This window comes from Sycon ciliatum, chromosome 2 (assembly GCF_964019385.1).
Source record: "Sycon ciliatum chromosome 2, ocSycCili1.1, whole genome shotgun sequence".
In the NCBI taxonomy this organism is placed as follows: domain Eukaryota; kingdom Metazoa; phylum Porifera; class Calcarea; order Leucosolenida; family Sycettidae; genus Sycon; species Sycon ciliatum.
In genome coordinates this window covers 34,438,151-34,454,180 of record NC_088644.1, presented here as the reverse complement: position 1 = coordinate 34,454,180, position 16,030 = coordinate 34,438,151, and the positions used below count along the sequence as shown (strand labels likewise).

At 48.0% G+C, this 16,030-nt stretch overlaps 1 protein-coding gene across 1 annotated transcript; it reads right to left on the bottom strand.

Annotated features, from left to right (window-relative positions):
• Positions 1 to 6,473: 6,473 nt before the first annotated feature.
• On the bottom strand, positions 6,474 to 7,241 carry LOC135810524 (uncharacterized). The gene has a single exon (XM_065324017.1). It carries the CDS (start codon positions 7,239 to 7,241, stop codon positions 6,474 to 6,476), a length of 768 nt encoding a protein of 255 aa, XP_065180089.1.
• Between the last annotated feature and the right edge of the window lie 8,789 nt (positions 7,242 to 16,030).

The window sequence follows — 16,030 nt, the reverse complement described above, 5'->3', positions numbered from 1 at the left end:
TACTGCTCCAAGTAGGATTTACAAGCGAGTGAAGAGAGAGCAGACTGGTCTAATAGCAGACCGGGTCTAAGCAAGGAAGTAATCGGCATCAGAGGTGAGCTTGCACATCAGAAAACAGATGATGATCACCAAACACAGAGAAGTTGGCTATCTGTATGTTTGTGTCACTGTGTGTGCATGTGTGTGCATGTGTGTATGCGCGCACATCTATCTGTGTGTGAGAGAGAGGCAGACAGACAGATAGCATATGGTGGGAGGGATCAAGGTCTGACCTCAGAGTTAAATGCTGACGGTGTGGAATAGCAACAGTGCGAAATCGGGCAGGGTGGTTAATGGTCCACACTGGAGCCGAGTAGGAGCGCCAGTGGTTGAGGGCTAGCACAGGAGTAGCAGCAGCTCCAGCCTAGGAAGATCAGCTTCTGGATGAAAATCTCCCGGGCACAGTAGGTACCAAGCTTCACTAGCAGATTGCCGGCAGGGGTGCACGGCGAGCACCCGTACATCCCTCAAGCCACCAGAGCCGCAGTACTTGGAGACGATCCAGGTGCTTACCCGCCAACAATGCTGAGAAGGCACTGGAGCCATACAGGAACTTATGATCGAGCATGACCACAGACTTGAAATACAGGGTCCGGCATTGAATACTGAGACAGCGACGTCTCCTCCACAGAACACCACTCAGCCCCACCATTGCATTATTTTCGCTTTTTCATGATTTTTACAATTGTGTTAGAGCACACAGCACTCGATGCAACATTTACCAGTGACTATATAACTCCGCGTCTCCGACCATAACTGCAGCGTTCCCGTGAGCCTGTTGGATTTCCGTCAGCCTGTTGAGAGTATCTTCATCTCGTCACATGTGAGCCTGTGTGTTTCATCCGTATCGTGGCACAATTACACAGACACGATTTCCAACTCAGGCTGGTTCCATTGCTCGAAGGGTTGGCGGTAAGAATTGCTACGCCGTCTGTGGCTGCATGGGAACTTGGCGAGTCGTCGTCTTTATCCATAAATCCTGATCGTCACGCGAACAGCAGCCACTATTGCCTAAAAACTACGACACAACAGTATCAAGCTCGCCCCAGCAGAAGGACACGAATGACGAGCGCTAAGACGGAGAAAGAGAGACAGGGTTAGCGAGAGCTGACTAGTGCAGGTACGCTGTCATCTCCTGAGGTGGTGGGCGAAGCAGCGAAGTGAAACGAAGGAAGATAGAAGGCATACGGAGGCACCAAAACCTATTGCCTGTCACATACTAAGTGCCATTTAGGGTTGACAGCTGTCAGCTGACAGCCTCAAAAATTTGAAAATCTGCTCAAAAAACTCTCGATCAGAACTCTGCGCACTCTCAAATGGAGCGCACAGTAAAAAACTCGGCGACGAAGAACGCTTCGTATCGACGCCCTGGACTGAATTCGGCACGTCCAACAAACGGAATAGTGTTCTCTGATATATTCTCTACGTGCTGGGTATGGTCGCGTTTAGTTGGAAGCTCAGTGCATCACCACTTTCGATTTTGAGACTTGGCCGATGGACTATTTCGCTCGCACGGCAAGATGAAACATTCAGTCGTCGTGCAACCAGCGCAGACTCAGGATCAGAATATCGATGGCCTGGCTTTCTTCGCCTCTCTCCAGTCAGACGTCTCTTTTGTCGCCAAGGGGAATCGTAGGGACCTCCTCGAAGCCATTGTAGAATGCTCGGGAGGATTATCCTGGCGAGAATATGCGAAGCGTGTGGATGTGCTTGTACGACTCGTTTCACGGCATAATGGAGGTCGCGGGTTGGAACGACTGAATATAGTCGACACCGATTCGTACACAGATCTAGAGATGAAGAGGACGTAGCCAAAGTCCAGCATCGGATCATCACTAAAGGTGACAAGAATCTGAACGAAATACGAGCGGAAGCAGCGACTTTTGGCGATGCGGAGTCGGCGTCGTCAGGTGACAATGACATGAGCGACGAAGACTCTGAAAAAACTCAATCTCATTCGTCTGAGTTGCTTTTTTCTTTGTATATAGCTTGTAAACATGTTAGACAATGCCACGAGTGTTATTCCGAGTCAAACGGAACAAATCCAGAGCTGTGCGCAGCTTTCAAAAAAAAAGTCACGAAGTTTTTGTATACGGAGGAAGTAGAACAAAACCAAAACCCAAGCTCTGCAAGTAAATCTGTCCCTGCGGGAATTTGCGGACAAAACTCTCGAAAACTTGCGCAAGAAATTGCGGCAGAAAGTAACAAAAAATGCGACGAAAAGTGCGGAATGATGCAGAACTTGCCAGGAATTCGCGGAATTATTAATTTTGCGGAATATTGCGGATTTGGGCCAAATCACGAAATTTGTTGCATCGTATATCTACTCGGGAGTCGTACTGTGCAAATAACCTACAGGATCATGGAAAGAACTGCGTGAAAAGTGCATAAAAATGTGAGATATAGTGCAGAGAACAACAAAAAACGCGGGAAATCGCGGATTTTGCTGAAAATCGCGGGTTTGGGCCAAAATCGCGAAATTTGTTGCATCCTTGGAATCGCGATTTCCTGGAGGGACAGGTAAATGACTGGGGGAAGTGTTCCTCTAAAGCAGACCAAAGGTTATGATCATGGTGGCATGGTGCAATCTCAGATATAGACGCGAAAATGCTGCCCCATACGGGCCATGGAATCATCGTTGCCCATATTCATAATGTCCGTGTGCATAACAATCATAATGGATAATGTACAGACTGCTTTATTATTATTATTATTTTGCTTGTTCGCGTTGGCATCAACCTGCATAAAGCAGGTATATAGCCTTCGCTTAAGCTGCCATAAAAAAGAAAGCTCATCCTAAGCGAGAGGGCTAGAGGGAAATATAACGATAACGAGATACAGAATACAAAGAAATCCAATGAGTTCAACGTACAATTCAAAACAAGAAACTGCTTTAGCACCTGCGAATAGACCAATCCCGAAAAGATTGTCTGGGTTCGAAAGGGGGCATGTCAACTGAGAGTACACTGTACAACACATACATGGCACTACCTGATCAGCATGCGGCACAGGACGTGTTTGATAGTTCGCGTGTGAATGCGAGGGTAAGTACACGGTTTTCTCCTTAGTTGCATGCACGAGAGACGATGCGACAGAAAGCAAAGCCCTTTGTAGTTTTCTCTCTCGCACTGGTAATGGTCTGCTGTTGGAGTTGAAATGCTAAGACATAATCCTTGTTTCGCTCTTCTGTGTAGTGTGAAGAGGTCAACGAATGTGGCCTTGTCATGAGCAGCCCTCAGACAGGGCATGCCCTTCCCGAAAGTGTCAGCGCGATACGGGGTCTAGCAATAAACTAGGGTCCCCAGGGGGGGGGGGGGGGTGGGTGGTGAAGATGCAACGCGGAGGATGCACCTGACTTTGACAGCTGAGATCCGCTTGGCTTCATGATCCCTTCATTTGCACGCGACTGGGCAAGACCATCCGACAAACGGTCTTGGTTGCGCTCACCTTGCCCTCCTTATGTTACATGTGTGTCTATAACTTAGAACCTTCCAAGCTGGGAGGCTGTTGGAGTGAGCATCCAAGACGTGCTAGAGCTGATTGCCAGTTACGTGTAAAACGTCATTGCCATGGGCAGTAGTAGTCGTAGTATTTTATTTATAGTGGAGAAATGATTACCCGGACAACGAAATAAGCCGCGCCATCAAGAATGCTGCTCGCTTCGCAAATGCAACACCCCGCCAGTGGAAGAAACCGGACCAAGTCATCCTGAAGCTGCCGTTTATCAACGAAGCACTGTCCGCTCGGGTTTCTCGACGCGTGCGCCGGTTCAGTCCTGATGTTCGTATTGTGTTCACATCTGGTCCATCACTGAAGAGGAAACTTGTTCGGTCATCATTGTCTGCCCGTGTATGTCCCCGTGAGGTGCAGAGAGCAAAGGTGAAGCGTGGTCGTGGTGCACCGATGGTGTGTAGAGCATGTGATACGGGTATGTCTGATCGTGAATGTGTGGCGAAACATGTTGTCTACAGTATGATGTGCACGCTTTGTCAAGAGCTGTACGTCGGGGAAACCGAGCGGCCAGTGCGGGAGCGGTTTCAGGAGCACCACCGGGAAGCGCGGACGATGGTGGAGAAAGCTCCCTGGGGCAACCACTACAAAACCCACCACCGAGAATCTCACACATCATCTTCACAATTTCAGCCCTTCCGCCAGGCGAAGATTCTCGGCAGGGAGCCTTCTCTTCCATCACGCAAGTACCTTGAGGCAACAGAGATCAGAAATCGACGACCAAAGGTGAAGGGTGACAAAGGTTGGCGCCTTTTGGCATGAATCAAACTTCCCAGCACATGGCTGATCTACAGACTGGGTATTCCACACCTTGCTGTTATCACAACGAATGCGGGATCTCAGATTCGACATCTCGAATGGATAGCCACACCTGACTTGAGAGCTTGAGAAGATAAACACACTCCATACTTGACTCTTAACCCCCCTCCCCTCCCCTCTCACCACACAAACACACACATACACACACACATCAACTCAGCCATGGCTGTTTCACGCCCACTTTGCACTTGATGAAATGCTCACTTACATTGTTATGTCTTAGTGCTAGCTTATAACGTGTTTCAGATTACATGTAGTAGTGTTAATTATGTGACTGTTCCTGTACTGTCTTATAAAAGCCAACTTTGTGTCATTCTTCTCCTATAATCCCCGATGATGCCCTCCTGGGTGAAAATTTGGACAATTTCATATGTACGTGGTGTAGCCAAGGACTGGTAGTGTGTTGCGAGTTGGGTATACTGAAAATATAGTGGAGAAACCAAAACAGCTAGGCAGATGCCTAATATCAATGGACCCACTGTGTAGGGTGGCGGATGAGGGGGGGGGGCATGGCTAATGGTAAATAGTGGCGGCGAAATAGAGCAGTTCCAGCACAGTAACAGAAACATGGACGTAAAGCTAAAAGCAAGCAAGAATGTGTTGCAAAGCCAGTGTCGTCCAATGCTATCGCATGAGCTGATTGAAAAGTAACTGATTGAAAAGTAACTGGTGGTGTTAGTGGATATTTATTACAGCGTAACTTGTACTTGTAGCTCTTTGGTCCTCTTTTCATTGTACTCAACAAATTAATCCTTGGAGTTTATTTATATTAATTTTGTGTCCTCTTGGACCTTTCCGAACCGGAGCCTTCCAAGTTGGAAGGTTGTTGGTTTGCGCCTTGGAGAAGTGTTGGAGCTGGGTGTCAGGTCGCCGAATGTCTCAGTACTCCTTGTCAGTTTTGCGCCATTTTGTCGCACTCGCTGACTGTATAAGATCTTGTTACGTTGGTGGACAGTTAGTCATAACTCGTGACATTTTGTCTTTCTTCTTTTCACAATAATTTAATTGGTTCACCATCCGAGTTTTATTTTGTATAACAGTAACCAGCAACAGTTCTTATATCTTGATAGTAAGTCGGGCTTATTTAAATCGTTGCATAGCCAGAATTGTCCGCCAAATTTACAACGAATCTGAACCGATAAGCTGCGGCTCCAGTAAGAAGGCAAGACTCTACTGTATATGGGCATACATGTAGCCTTAGGCAAGTACATGTACATGTATGTGATAAATATTAAAATAATACCAAGAGTAGATAAACAAGAGTGTGCAACTCCGGATCTCTCCTGCACAATCTGATACCCCCGCCCACGGCGGAATTTTTTGTTGACGTCACCTTTTTTTCAGAGAAACACGCAGTTTGCCGCAGAGCAGTGTGAGAGCACGTGCTGGGCACCGACCTTGTAGTGTAAAGCCCGGCCAAGAGCACGAGGGAAAACTTTCCGAAAGACTCGCAGCGCGTGCGTCGTCGAAAAGATTACGTCAACAAAAAATTCCGCCGTGGGCCAACCCATCCGCGAGTTGCACACTCTTGTTTATCTACTCTTGATAATACTGATAGAGAATTGTTGTTGAAGTCCAGATTCGTCCTTTGGGTGCAATACTGTTATCGTTGGGCACAGCCATGGCACACACCTACACACCAGCACACACCTACACACCAGCACACACCTACACACCAGCACACACCTACACACCTACACACCAGCACACACCTACACACCAGCACACACCTACACACCAGCACACACCAACACACCAGCACATCCCTACACACCTACACACCTACACACCTACACACCAGCACACACCTACACACCAGCACACACCTACACACCAGCACACACCTACACACCAGCACATGCCTACACGAACGCATACACCCACGCACGCACACACACACACACACACGTGCACACACACGCACGCATTCACCCACGACTACACACACACGCATACACGCACGCATACACAGACGAATGCAAGCATACACCCAAGAGTATTTAAAAGCTGCTACCCCTGGGGGCACAGATCAAACCTGAATAAAAGTAATGTCATGTATTGAAGCCAGGTATCACAACTCGCTCCAAATGTACCGGCCACCACACTCATGGCGGTTTCTTTACAATCAATCTAACGTAAACCATGTTAACACCAATCTTGTCTGTCCTAGCCGTGATGTTGTTCACCTTCATCACCTGCCTGATCTCCTCGTCGGTGATGATACGTTCTTCTTCCGATACTTGTGCATATGCTCTGACCATTGCTATGCAGCTGTCCAGCCCATCCTGCAGTTGTACATATTCCTCCTGATGTGCCACAGTAACGTCGAACCCTACAGACTCGCACAGGCGTTTCCAGTACTGGCTTGATTGTCCAGGGTTACGGCCTGGAGTTCCGGGTGAGGCCTTGCCTGTCAGTAAGCGCTCAAGATCAGCAACCAATGGTCCGGGATGTACGCCGATGTGAGCGCACATTGTTTTACCTGGCTTAAGACAATCCAGTACACAGTGCATTGTTTCAGCAATGCTCTCATCAGGCACCCAATGCAGAACAAAGTTGCAGAAGATGCCATCGTATGGGCCCAGCTTCACAGCGTCGAAGACAGTACCAACGAAACATTTTATGTTCTTGTGATGAGGTTGTACGTTGCTACTTGCAACCTGGATTCGCCCAACATTTGGGTCAACTGCCACCACCTGCCCTTGTGCTCCGACCTTAAGCGCAAGCTGTGCTGCCAGACGACCAGTACCGCAGCCAAGATCAAGAATTCGATTCCCCTCTTTGGGCCTCAGGTGCTCGGTCATGAGGATCACACCTTGCCGGAATTGAAAGACGGAATTCTCATCGTACAGTTTCGCCTTAGACACTGACATCATCACTGTCTGTATGGGTCCTCAGTGCCACCTCCGAGCTGATCACTAGCAGTCGTAATGCTACAGTGCAGCTCTGACACGCCACGTCTTTGTTGTTCCCCGAATAGTCTCGGTCTTAGGGCTCTGTCAGTCCTCTCAACAAGCAGGGAAGCGTTCTGGTTGTTCACCAGAAAGCTGACATAATTTAGCCAAGGAACTCTAAGCATTATACGCCATAGCGCGATGATTTCTGATCTAGCTCGCTAGTTTTCGTTCGAGAAGGTTAAGTCGTGCTTTACAAGCTCGATGGGAAGATAAAAGTGGGTGTTGATCAAAACAGTCTGGTTGTTAACATCAGCCAATCACAGCCCTTCGCGAAACATTTTATCAGCTCGATGCGAGTGCACAACCGTGGTAGGATGTCAAAAACGTGAGCAAACCCGCTTTGTGATCTCGATCTCAGCCTGGGCCCGCGTAACCCTGATTCAATCTCAAACTACTAGTAGTACCTGCTTCACTGGGCACCCTACTCCGTTTCTACCTTAGACTAATCTCGCCACACAGTACCTCGCACAGTACCTTGCACGTGAACCGTGAATGCTTTCAAATGGTAACTGTTCTACTTATGGCTTAGTATTAGTAAACACCAACAGTTATTCTTGAAGCCTGAAGCCTAGCGCCTGTGTACGTGAAGGAGGTCTTCGTGCCTCACTGACACTGACACGCCACACTTTTGACAATGATGTGGCCCTTCTACTTTAGTCTTTACTGACTTTATAGTCAGACCAACGGTTACGTAGCCAGGTCTACTGTTCTTGAATTAATCGGCAGCCCCATACTTGAATGCGTCGTAAAGGACGCATTCGACGCATACGAAACCTGCCACGATCGATCTGACAGGAGGCATCAGCCCACAGGGATATCCCGTGGCCCTCACACACCATACAATGATTATGTATGTAGGCACGATACTCTCTGATCTACGCGTACGCGCGTGTCCTATTTTGATTTCATTGAGAACTGCGCGATTGAAAACTTACGGAAATACAGGCGCGCTGACAATGCCGTCTGCCTCCGTCAACACTTCGTCAGGTGCACTTTATTTTCCTCTTCCGCAGTGAGTTCCTTTCGTCCTCGGATGACTTCTCCGACGAGGACCTAGCAGTCCTTCGCTGTGAGACCGACGAATTACTTACTTAGCTTTGTTACTCTTGCCAATACATGTTCAATGTAGGTTATGAACAGGGGCTCTCATAGGCCCGGAATAGTTCCCCACAGGCACAGGTGCAAGTAACAATATATTTATTAGTTCTGAGACTTGGAATGTAGCTTTTTTTTAAATTTCGGCCACTCGGTTACTATCATTTCCTCTTGATGGTTAGACAAGGGGAAATAGCCATGCAGGGGCGTGAGCCCGCCTTTCGGCACCGAGTAGCTTGTGCTCGGATCGATGGCGCTTGCCTTCCCCTCTTTGGAATTAGCACTGATATCCATGAACCTTCCAAGTAATAGTTGGAAGGCCGCTGGTTAGTGCTATCGAGCAGTGCTCAAGCTGACGTTCTTTCCTTGGAATGTCTCCGTACTCCTTGTCAGTTTCGTGCTAGACTGTGCACGTCAGACAGTTCAAAATCTGATTTGGTTGGTGGAATCGATCGCATAACTTGTGGCCACAGTTTTCCCGGTTACAATCATTATTCTTTCCTTGGCTCACCATCTGAGTTCTTATAATTATACCTGTTCTTTTGGTCTTTTTGGTGAAGGATTATATAACTTTATAAGCATAATTGGCTGTTTTCTCGAGCATCCTGTGAGCATCCGCTAGAGCATAAACTGGCTATTTTCCAAGCATAATCCGCTTACCCCTAAGTATGACTACTACACTATTCACTTCGTCTTGGGTTAGACATGGAGAAGTTACCATACAGTGGTGGTGCGCCCGCCTTTCGGCACCGGGAATACAGCTCAGTTGAATCTGACTCTCTACCATGTGAAAAGGACCCACGCCTTCATCTGGTGAGCTGCATCATGGGGTTTGCTGTGCGACCTTCATTGAGTTTAGCGCGGTCGAGAATTTATGCGCGATCGAAAACTTACGGGAGTACACGCGCGCCGGCGGTGACATCCGTCAATGATCTGTGTCTTCTTTAGTCTGACTAATGTTCCCCAAATACCATGATACGCCCGACTGGTCTTGTGATGCTGTGCAACCAGGTCCTGAATGACTCCTGATGCCGCCTTCTCCAACTACATGCTTCACTGGGTATCCTGCCGATGACTACAAGAATTCCACCCATAATCAGTATCATCCAATGCTTGATGACTGAAGAATGGAACCAATCATGAGTGCCAATGAAAGATCAGAGCATTTCAAAAATCGGTTCGACGAGAGATGCTCGGAGGTTATGTGCAGATATTCTAGGACAGAGCCTAATTTTGAAGAATAACTTGAGTGCTATTTGCCCTCAGAAGCGGTTCGGGGGGGGGGCAAATATTCGCGACCAAGTCTACTCCGGATGGGTTGTGCCGCGTGACTTGAGCCAGGACACGCCAATAATTCGTGACATACCTACATGTATATGTACATGTATGAGCGACACACACTTTAAACAGACGTTATGCGATCCGATCATCAGTTGAGATAAGATGCTCTGGCAAAGCTGTAGCACGGCGATGCACTAGCTGAAGCGAAACAGCCGGGTCACGCTGTATTAAAAAGTAAAGTAAATTATCGTGTCCGTTCCCGAAGGGAACTCACGACGGCCGCTAACACCCGATAAACCCTAGCGGCAGATGCAGCGCTTAACGGTGGGGGTGAGTGGATAAGTCTCACAACCACTGGCACAAGTGCCGACAACGACCCCATTAGCTGCATCCATGTACCCCTTGTGCCTGGCCACAAGTTCCCAGTTGACTGTGGGTAGCAGCACGGCTGGAAAAACCGCTCCCAGGCAGGACTTGAACCAGGTACCTCTCGTATCTCAATCATGGTCTTTGACCAACCCACTGTGCCTGCCTGGTCACGCTGTATACGTATACCTAGTGTACATGACGCTCCCACAAGCAAACCCGCCGATGCGCGCGGTATTCTAAGCCCCATGCAGAACCTAGGTAGGTAGGTAGGTAGGTACATTTTTATTTGAATTCGCAGAACCAAACGGGCGGTGTCACCCAATTACATGGAAGCGAATGGAAACAGTAAAATATTGTAGGAAACAGCCTAACATGATAGCAGGGTGTAGTACAAAGCAAAGAACGCTCAGTCAATGAATAACGTTAACGTTAGAATACAACAACGGGGAGGCGGTAAACAGCACATGACTGGTACTGTGCAAACGTTCAAAGATTCCTGTAGTGTTCAGTAGTGGGTGCTACTGCTAGCAAGACAGAACGGGAGGCAGGCTTGTTTGAACTGGTGGTACTGGGTAATACCACGCACGTCGGATGGCAGGGTGTTCCATAAAATGGACCCGCGAGCGGTTGGACGGTCGTGGCCGGCTTTGGAAGCAGATTTGGGCACTCGGAGGCCCAAGCTGCGTTGTGCGCGCGTTGTTCGAGTACTGGGATGCTCCAGAAGGGCTTGCAGTGCATTGCTTGCCCGACCATTCGAGCAACGCCAGATCATAATAAGGGTCTTTTGCTTGTGGAGCTCTTCGATGCCATACAGCTGCAGACGAGCAAGCAGAGGTTGGGCGCTTGTGCGAGGTGGCAGGCCGAATACGGCGCGTGCCGCACGGTTTTGCTGGACCTGAAGGCGGGACCGCTGGTCTTGTCGGAGGCACCCAGAGAACGCCACGGACCCGTAGAGCAAATCTGGCATCACAACGGATTTCACGTACTGCTCTCTGGACTTTCTTGTAAGGCAACGGCGGGCTCGCCAGAGTGCTCCCACCTTCTGCGAGGCCTTCTTCACAACATTGTTAACGTGTTCGTCAAATCGAACGTGCTCGTCTATCGTGATGCCCAGGTACTTCGCATGGGGAACTGCTGGTAGCGGGTTTCCACGGCATTTGACAGTAATGTCTTGGCCGGAAATTCGCAGGACATGGCTTTTGCTAGTGTTCAGGATTAGATTCCTAATCCGCTAGATCAGTCCACAGTTCATAGTGTGGTATATCCAGCACGTGTACATGTCTACCCTCATTAGCAGACAACCCATGGGCGGAAGGTAAAACATTGTTTTACAACGAGTGTATCTACTACTTGTATGCTAGTATCCGCACTTGTGCGTTTCAGGTGTCAGGATCGTGGTGTACTAATGAGGATGTCGTACTGACCAGCCTCTAGGGTAGTAGACCTCTATCTACTTCTCCTGCCTCCGTCACGTTTCTCATGGCAATGTTCTGCACGGCGTCAAGGAGGATCCACAGCACCTTTCACAAACTCGCTCTGGTTTGACAATCCGCAAAGTCGCAGATCGCGTGACAATCTTGAAAACTGCACGCACGTGTACCATCATGGTTAGGGCTGGCCAGGGCGTTTTAGAAATCAGAGATCTGCTTATTACTTGTAGTGATTTTGGTTCTCCTTTGCGTGCTTGCTGAGTGGACGGTCAGAGCTCTGGGGCATTGCCTTCATTTCACCGTTTTTGCTGGACAGTGAGCTAGAAAGACGTGCCGTGTCACAGCTGAACAGATTATTCTCGCTTCACAACTACTGCTGCTGAGTTCGGAGGAGGCACTGAAGACCCGTGCAGTGACTAAGTCAGTGTCTAAGGCGAAACTGTACGATGAGAATTCCGCCTTTCAAACCCGGCAAGGTGCGATCCTCATTGATGAATACCTGAGGCCCAAAGAGGGGAATAGAATTCTTGATCTTGGCTGCGGTACTGGCGCTCTGGCAGCACACATTGGGCTAAAGGTCGGAGCGCAAGGGAAGGTGGTGGCAGTTGACCCAAATGTTGGGCGAATCCAGATCGCAAGTAGCAACGTACAACCTCATCACAAGAACATCAAGTTTATCGCCGGTACTGTCTCTGACGCTGTGCAGCTGGGCCCATACGATGGCATCTTCTGCAACTTTGTTCTGCATTGGGTGCCTGATGAGAGCATTGCTAAAGCTCTGCACGGTGTACTGGATTGTCTTAAGCCAGGTAAAACAATGTGCGCTCACATCGGCGTCAATCCCGGACCAGTATTCACAGATCTTGAGCGCCTACTGGCAGGCAAGACCCCACCGCGGACTCCAGCCAGTACCCCAGGACAAGCGAGCCAGTACTGGAAACGCCTGTGCGAGTCTGTAGGGTTCAATGTGATGGAGGCAGATCAGGTGACATACGTCCTATCGCAGAATGGGCTGGACAGCTGTATCGCAATGGTGAGAGCCTATTTAGAAGTATCGGAAGACGAACGTAGCTTGACCGACCAGGAGATCAGGCAGTTAATGAAGGTGAACAACATCAAGGCTAGGGCAGACAAGATTGGTAATGAAATGATTTACATCAGATTGATTGTAAAGAAGCCATGAGTGTGGTCACACGTGGCCGAAGTGTGCACGCTAACGCAAGATGTTGTTTGTTATGTCTCAGCGTAGTGCCTTTAAACAGGGTGTTGGTATCTTGTCGCAATCACCAGTCGTCTTTGTTATAATACAATTGCCTTTCACCTACATGTATTTCTTGTTTTTCATTAGCTTCAGCACATTCATTCACATTCTTCATCATTTGTGAGAACTGGATCTGGTCTAGTGAGAAGGCATTCTACTGCCTGTAATTCAGGTGAAATAAAATAAAGTAACAACAACAACCTTGTCCGCCACTGGTACGCAGTGAAATAGAAAATCTCCCTTGGACCGTAAGCCCCAAGGAATCTACTGTGGTTGTGTTCAAGTGTTTTGGGCACTCTGTAGTAGTAGTAGTAGTAGTAGAATTTATTATTTTACTAGGGAACTCCCAACAGCCGTTGCCTTTTTACTGGGAACCCTAGGAATGACTTGGTGCTTGTGACAAATGCATAAAGGGGCTTAGCTTGACGACATCCAGGGGGAAGCATGTTCCATCTGTCTGCTGCCAAAAATGAAATATCATTCAGGCCGTAACGAGACGTAGCTCTGGGTAGGTTCAGAGCGGCTGAAGCTTGACCGCGGGTAGCAGCATTTGTGCGGCATGATGCGGAGCGGGGGGGGGGGGGTAAATATCGTGCTTAAAAGAGGACTGGTGCAACGAGATAGACACCTAAAAACAAACACAAACAGCTTCAAGTTTACACGGCGAGAGAAAGTATACAGGTTAAGAAGACCTTACGGTTTGTTGGGAATGCCCAAGTAAAATAATAAAATACAATACAAAGCAAAGTGTTTATGCGTGTGACCTAACGAATGAACAATTGAGGTTTGCTATCCAATGGACGAATCTGCACTCTATCACCAGTTCCCATCAGCATTATATTTATTTTCTACGGCTATCCTTATTGACAGTTGCGAAATGCCTTTTTACAAGCACCAACAGCAGATCTGCGATGCTCAGTTTATCGTTTTGCATAAATTATATCTCACAAAGTGACATTGTAAATCTCTGATGATGGGTGACTGGCCCGAAACGTCATAACTTTTCGAGATCACAATAAAGGACTTTTCATCCAGCGGATGCGGAGATTGTGAATAGCAACTGAGTAGAGTGGTTGTCAGTTGACAAAACCCCTTTTCTTTATGATAAGTGATGTCGACCACTTCCTTTGTGATCGTAAATCACACGGACAGTAACGTATTACTATTCCCAAAACAATGGCGAATATGGAAAAGGATCGAGCACAGATCAATCGGACGAGGGTTAATTTTGGTGGTATTGGTGTTGGCGTTGGAGATCCGGCCCTGGTCCGTGAGCCATCATGAACAAACAACAGTGAGGCGGTACTGAGATAAAGACAACACTAGGTAACTGTTATGGTAAGGGAAACTCTACATTACAATAATAATTATTGCATTCTACCATAATCATGAAGCGTACGTGATGTGTTGCGAATGGCTGCTGGGTGGAGTAGAGGTGACGCCCCAACATGCCTATGTTAGGTGAGAAATAATGAGTGATGTTGGTGAGACAAAACGAAGTGTGGGCGAGGATTTTCTGGCACGATACCTTGAGGCCTGGGATTGCGCACCACTCATGCCCTGCGGGACAATACCATGCACCAGAACACTTAAACAGCATCCTATCACTGCACCATCCGAAACGGTCATCACACCACCATCCTCGCAAGGAAGATGCCACTTAGCAAACGCCGCAATGTTGATGCAATCCACGTTCTTCATCCCTGTGGTATCCGCTGTCAACCATGATCGTGAAAAGAGGCTGCTGGACATTGTGTAAAATTTTAATAACTATTCCATTTCGTTCCGTTCTGTACATGCACTTTGACTGCCACAGTAGTTGTTATTGATCGTGTGAGCTGTGTTCTGAAATCTTCTAGTTCAGGTGACATATTTGGCATCACCTCTGCTTCACACATCATTCTCACCACATTAGCTTAATGCAGGTTCCTAAATGTTCATACCAGAGGGATAGGACTGGTGAAGTCCTCTAACCTGATGTAGGCTTTGCACACACCGTAAATGTATACTAGATACGGCTCACTCTGGTGTGTTTTCCATTATGATAATTATTGGCCTAGGGCCGCCATATTGGTTGATGTCTGTTTCTTTTCGTTCTTTTTCCAATGCAGTACCGAGACCAGTTCAATAGTGTTATTGGTTTAGAAATGTCTTTGAAGAATACTGTCGAGGACATTTTCTAGTATACATATACAGGTTCTCTTCGTTTCTGAACTTAGGAGACGAGTATCGGTGCGGCTTTGGCTCCACCGGTCCTGTGAGCAATGTATAGGACTATCTTAGCACAGTCCGTGAACGCAGTTAGTCTTTGCAGCCAGGATGACAACTGTGCATCTTACCCATAATTATGGATGTCAAAAGTCTCCAAGACCAGTATGCAACAACAACAACAGCAGCAACAATACAAAACCAACAATTGCAGCAGCAACAGTTAAGTGACAAAAGCAGCAACAGCAGTAGCTGTAGTAGCAGCGGCAACGACGGCAACAGCAACAACAAAGAGAATGGGCAGCAGCAGCAGTAGTATCAGCAACACAGAAAGGTTCGGTAGCAAACCAATCTTATCCTTCTCATACTTGTAATCAAACTGAAACTACCGAAACATGCAGATAATTTCTTGACTTGTCCCTGTTTGTTTGTGTGTGCGTGCGTGCGTGTGTGCGTGCGCGTGTTTTTGTGTGTGTGTGTTTGTGTGTGTGTGCGTGTGTGTGTGCGTGTGCGCGTGTGTGTGTGTGTGTTTGTGGTGTATGTGTGTGTGTATGTGTGTGTATGTGTGTGTGTGTGTGTGAGTGTGTGTGTATGTGTGTGTGTATGTGTGTGTGTGTGTGTATGTGTGTGTGTGTGTGTGTGTGTGTGTGTGTGAGTGTGTGTGTGGGTGTTCTCGCTGATCGTGACCCAGACATTGGCATCCAATTTCACTATCGCTTGGATGGCCAGTTATTCAACCCAGCACGACGAACCCGTACCTATCAGCAGACCGCTGTTGTTGATGTTGAGTATGCGGACGATGCAAACTTTGGAGTTGGTTAGCGGGAGCATGCTGTGTTGGCCTTGACGGCGTTCCAGGATGTTTCTGCTGAATTTGGCCTCACTGTGAGTATACCCAAGACCACGTTTATGGTGGCTGGTGTTGGTGTTACTTCAGTTGACACTGCTGGCATTCCGCTTCATGGACAGGTGATGGAAAATGTTTCCTCCTTCGTTTATCTGGGTTCTGTCATCACTCCGGATGCGCGTTCTGCAGGAGACGTTTCGAGGCGTTTGTCACT

Bases quoted from the DNA above. Each gene is read 5' to 3' on its own strand.
- LOC135810524 (XM_065324017.1), bottom strand. From the start codon at position 7,241: ATGTCAGTGTCTAAGGCGAAACTGTACGATGAGAATTCCGTCTTTCAA.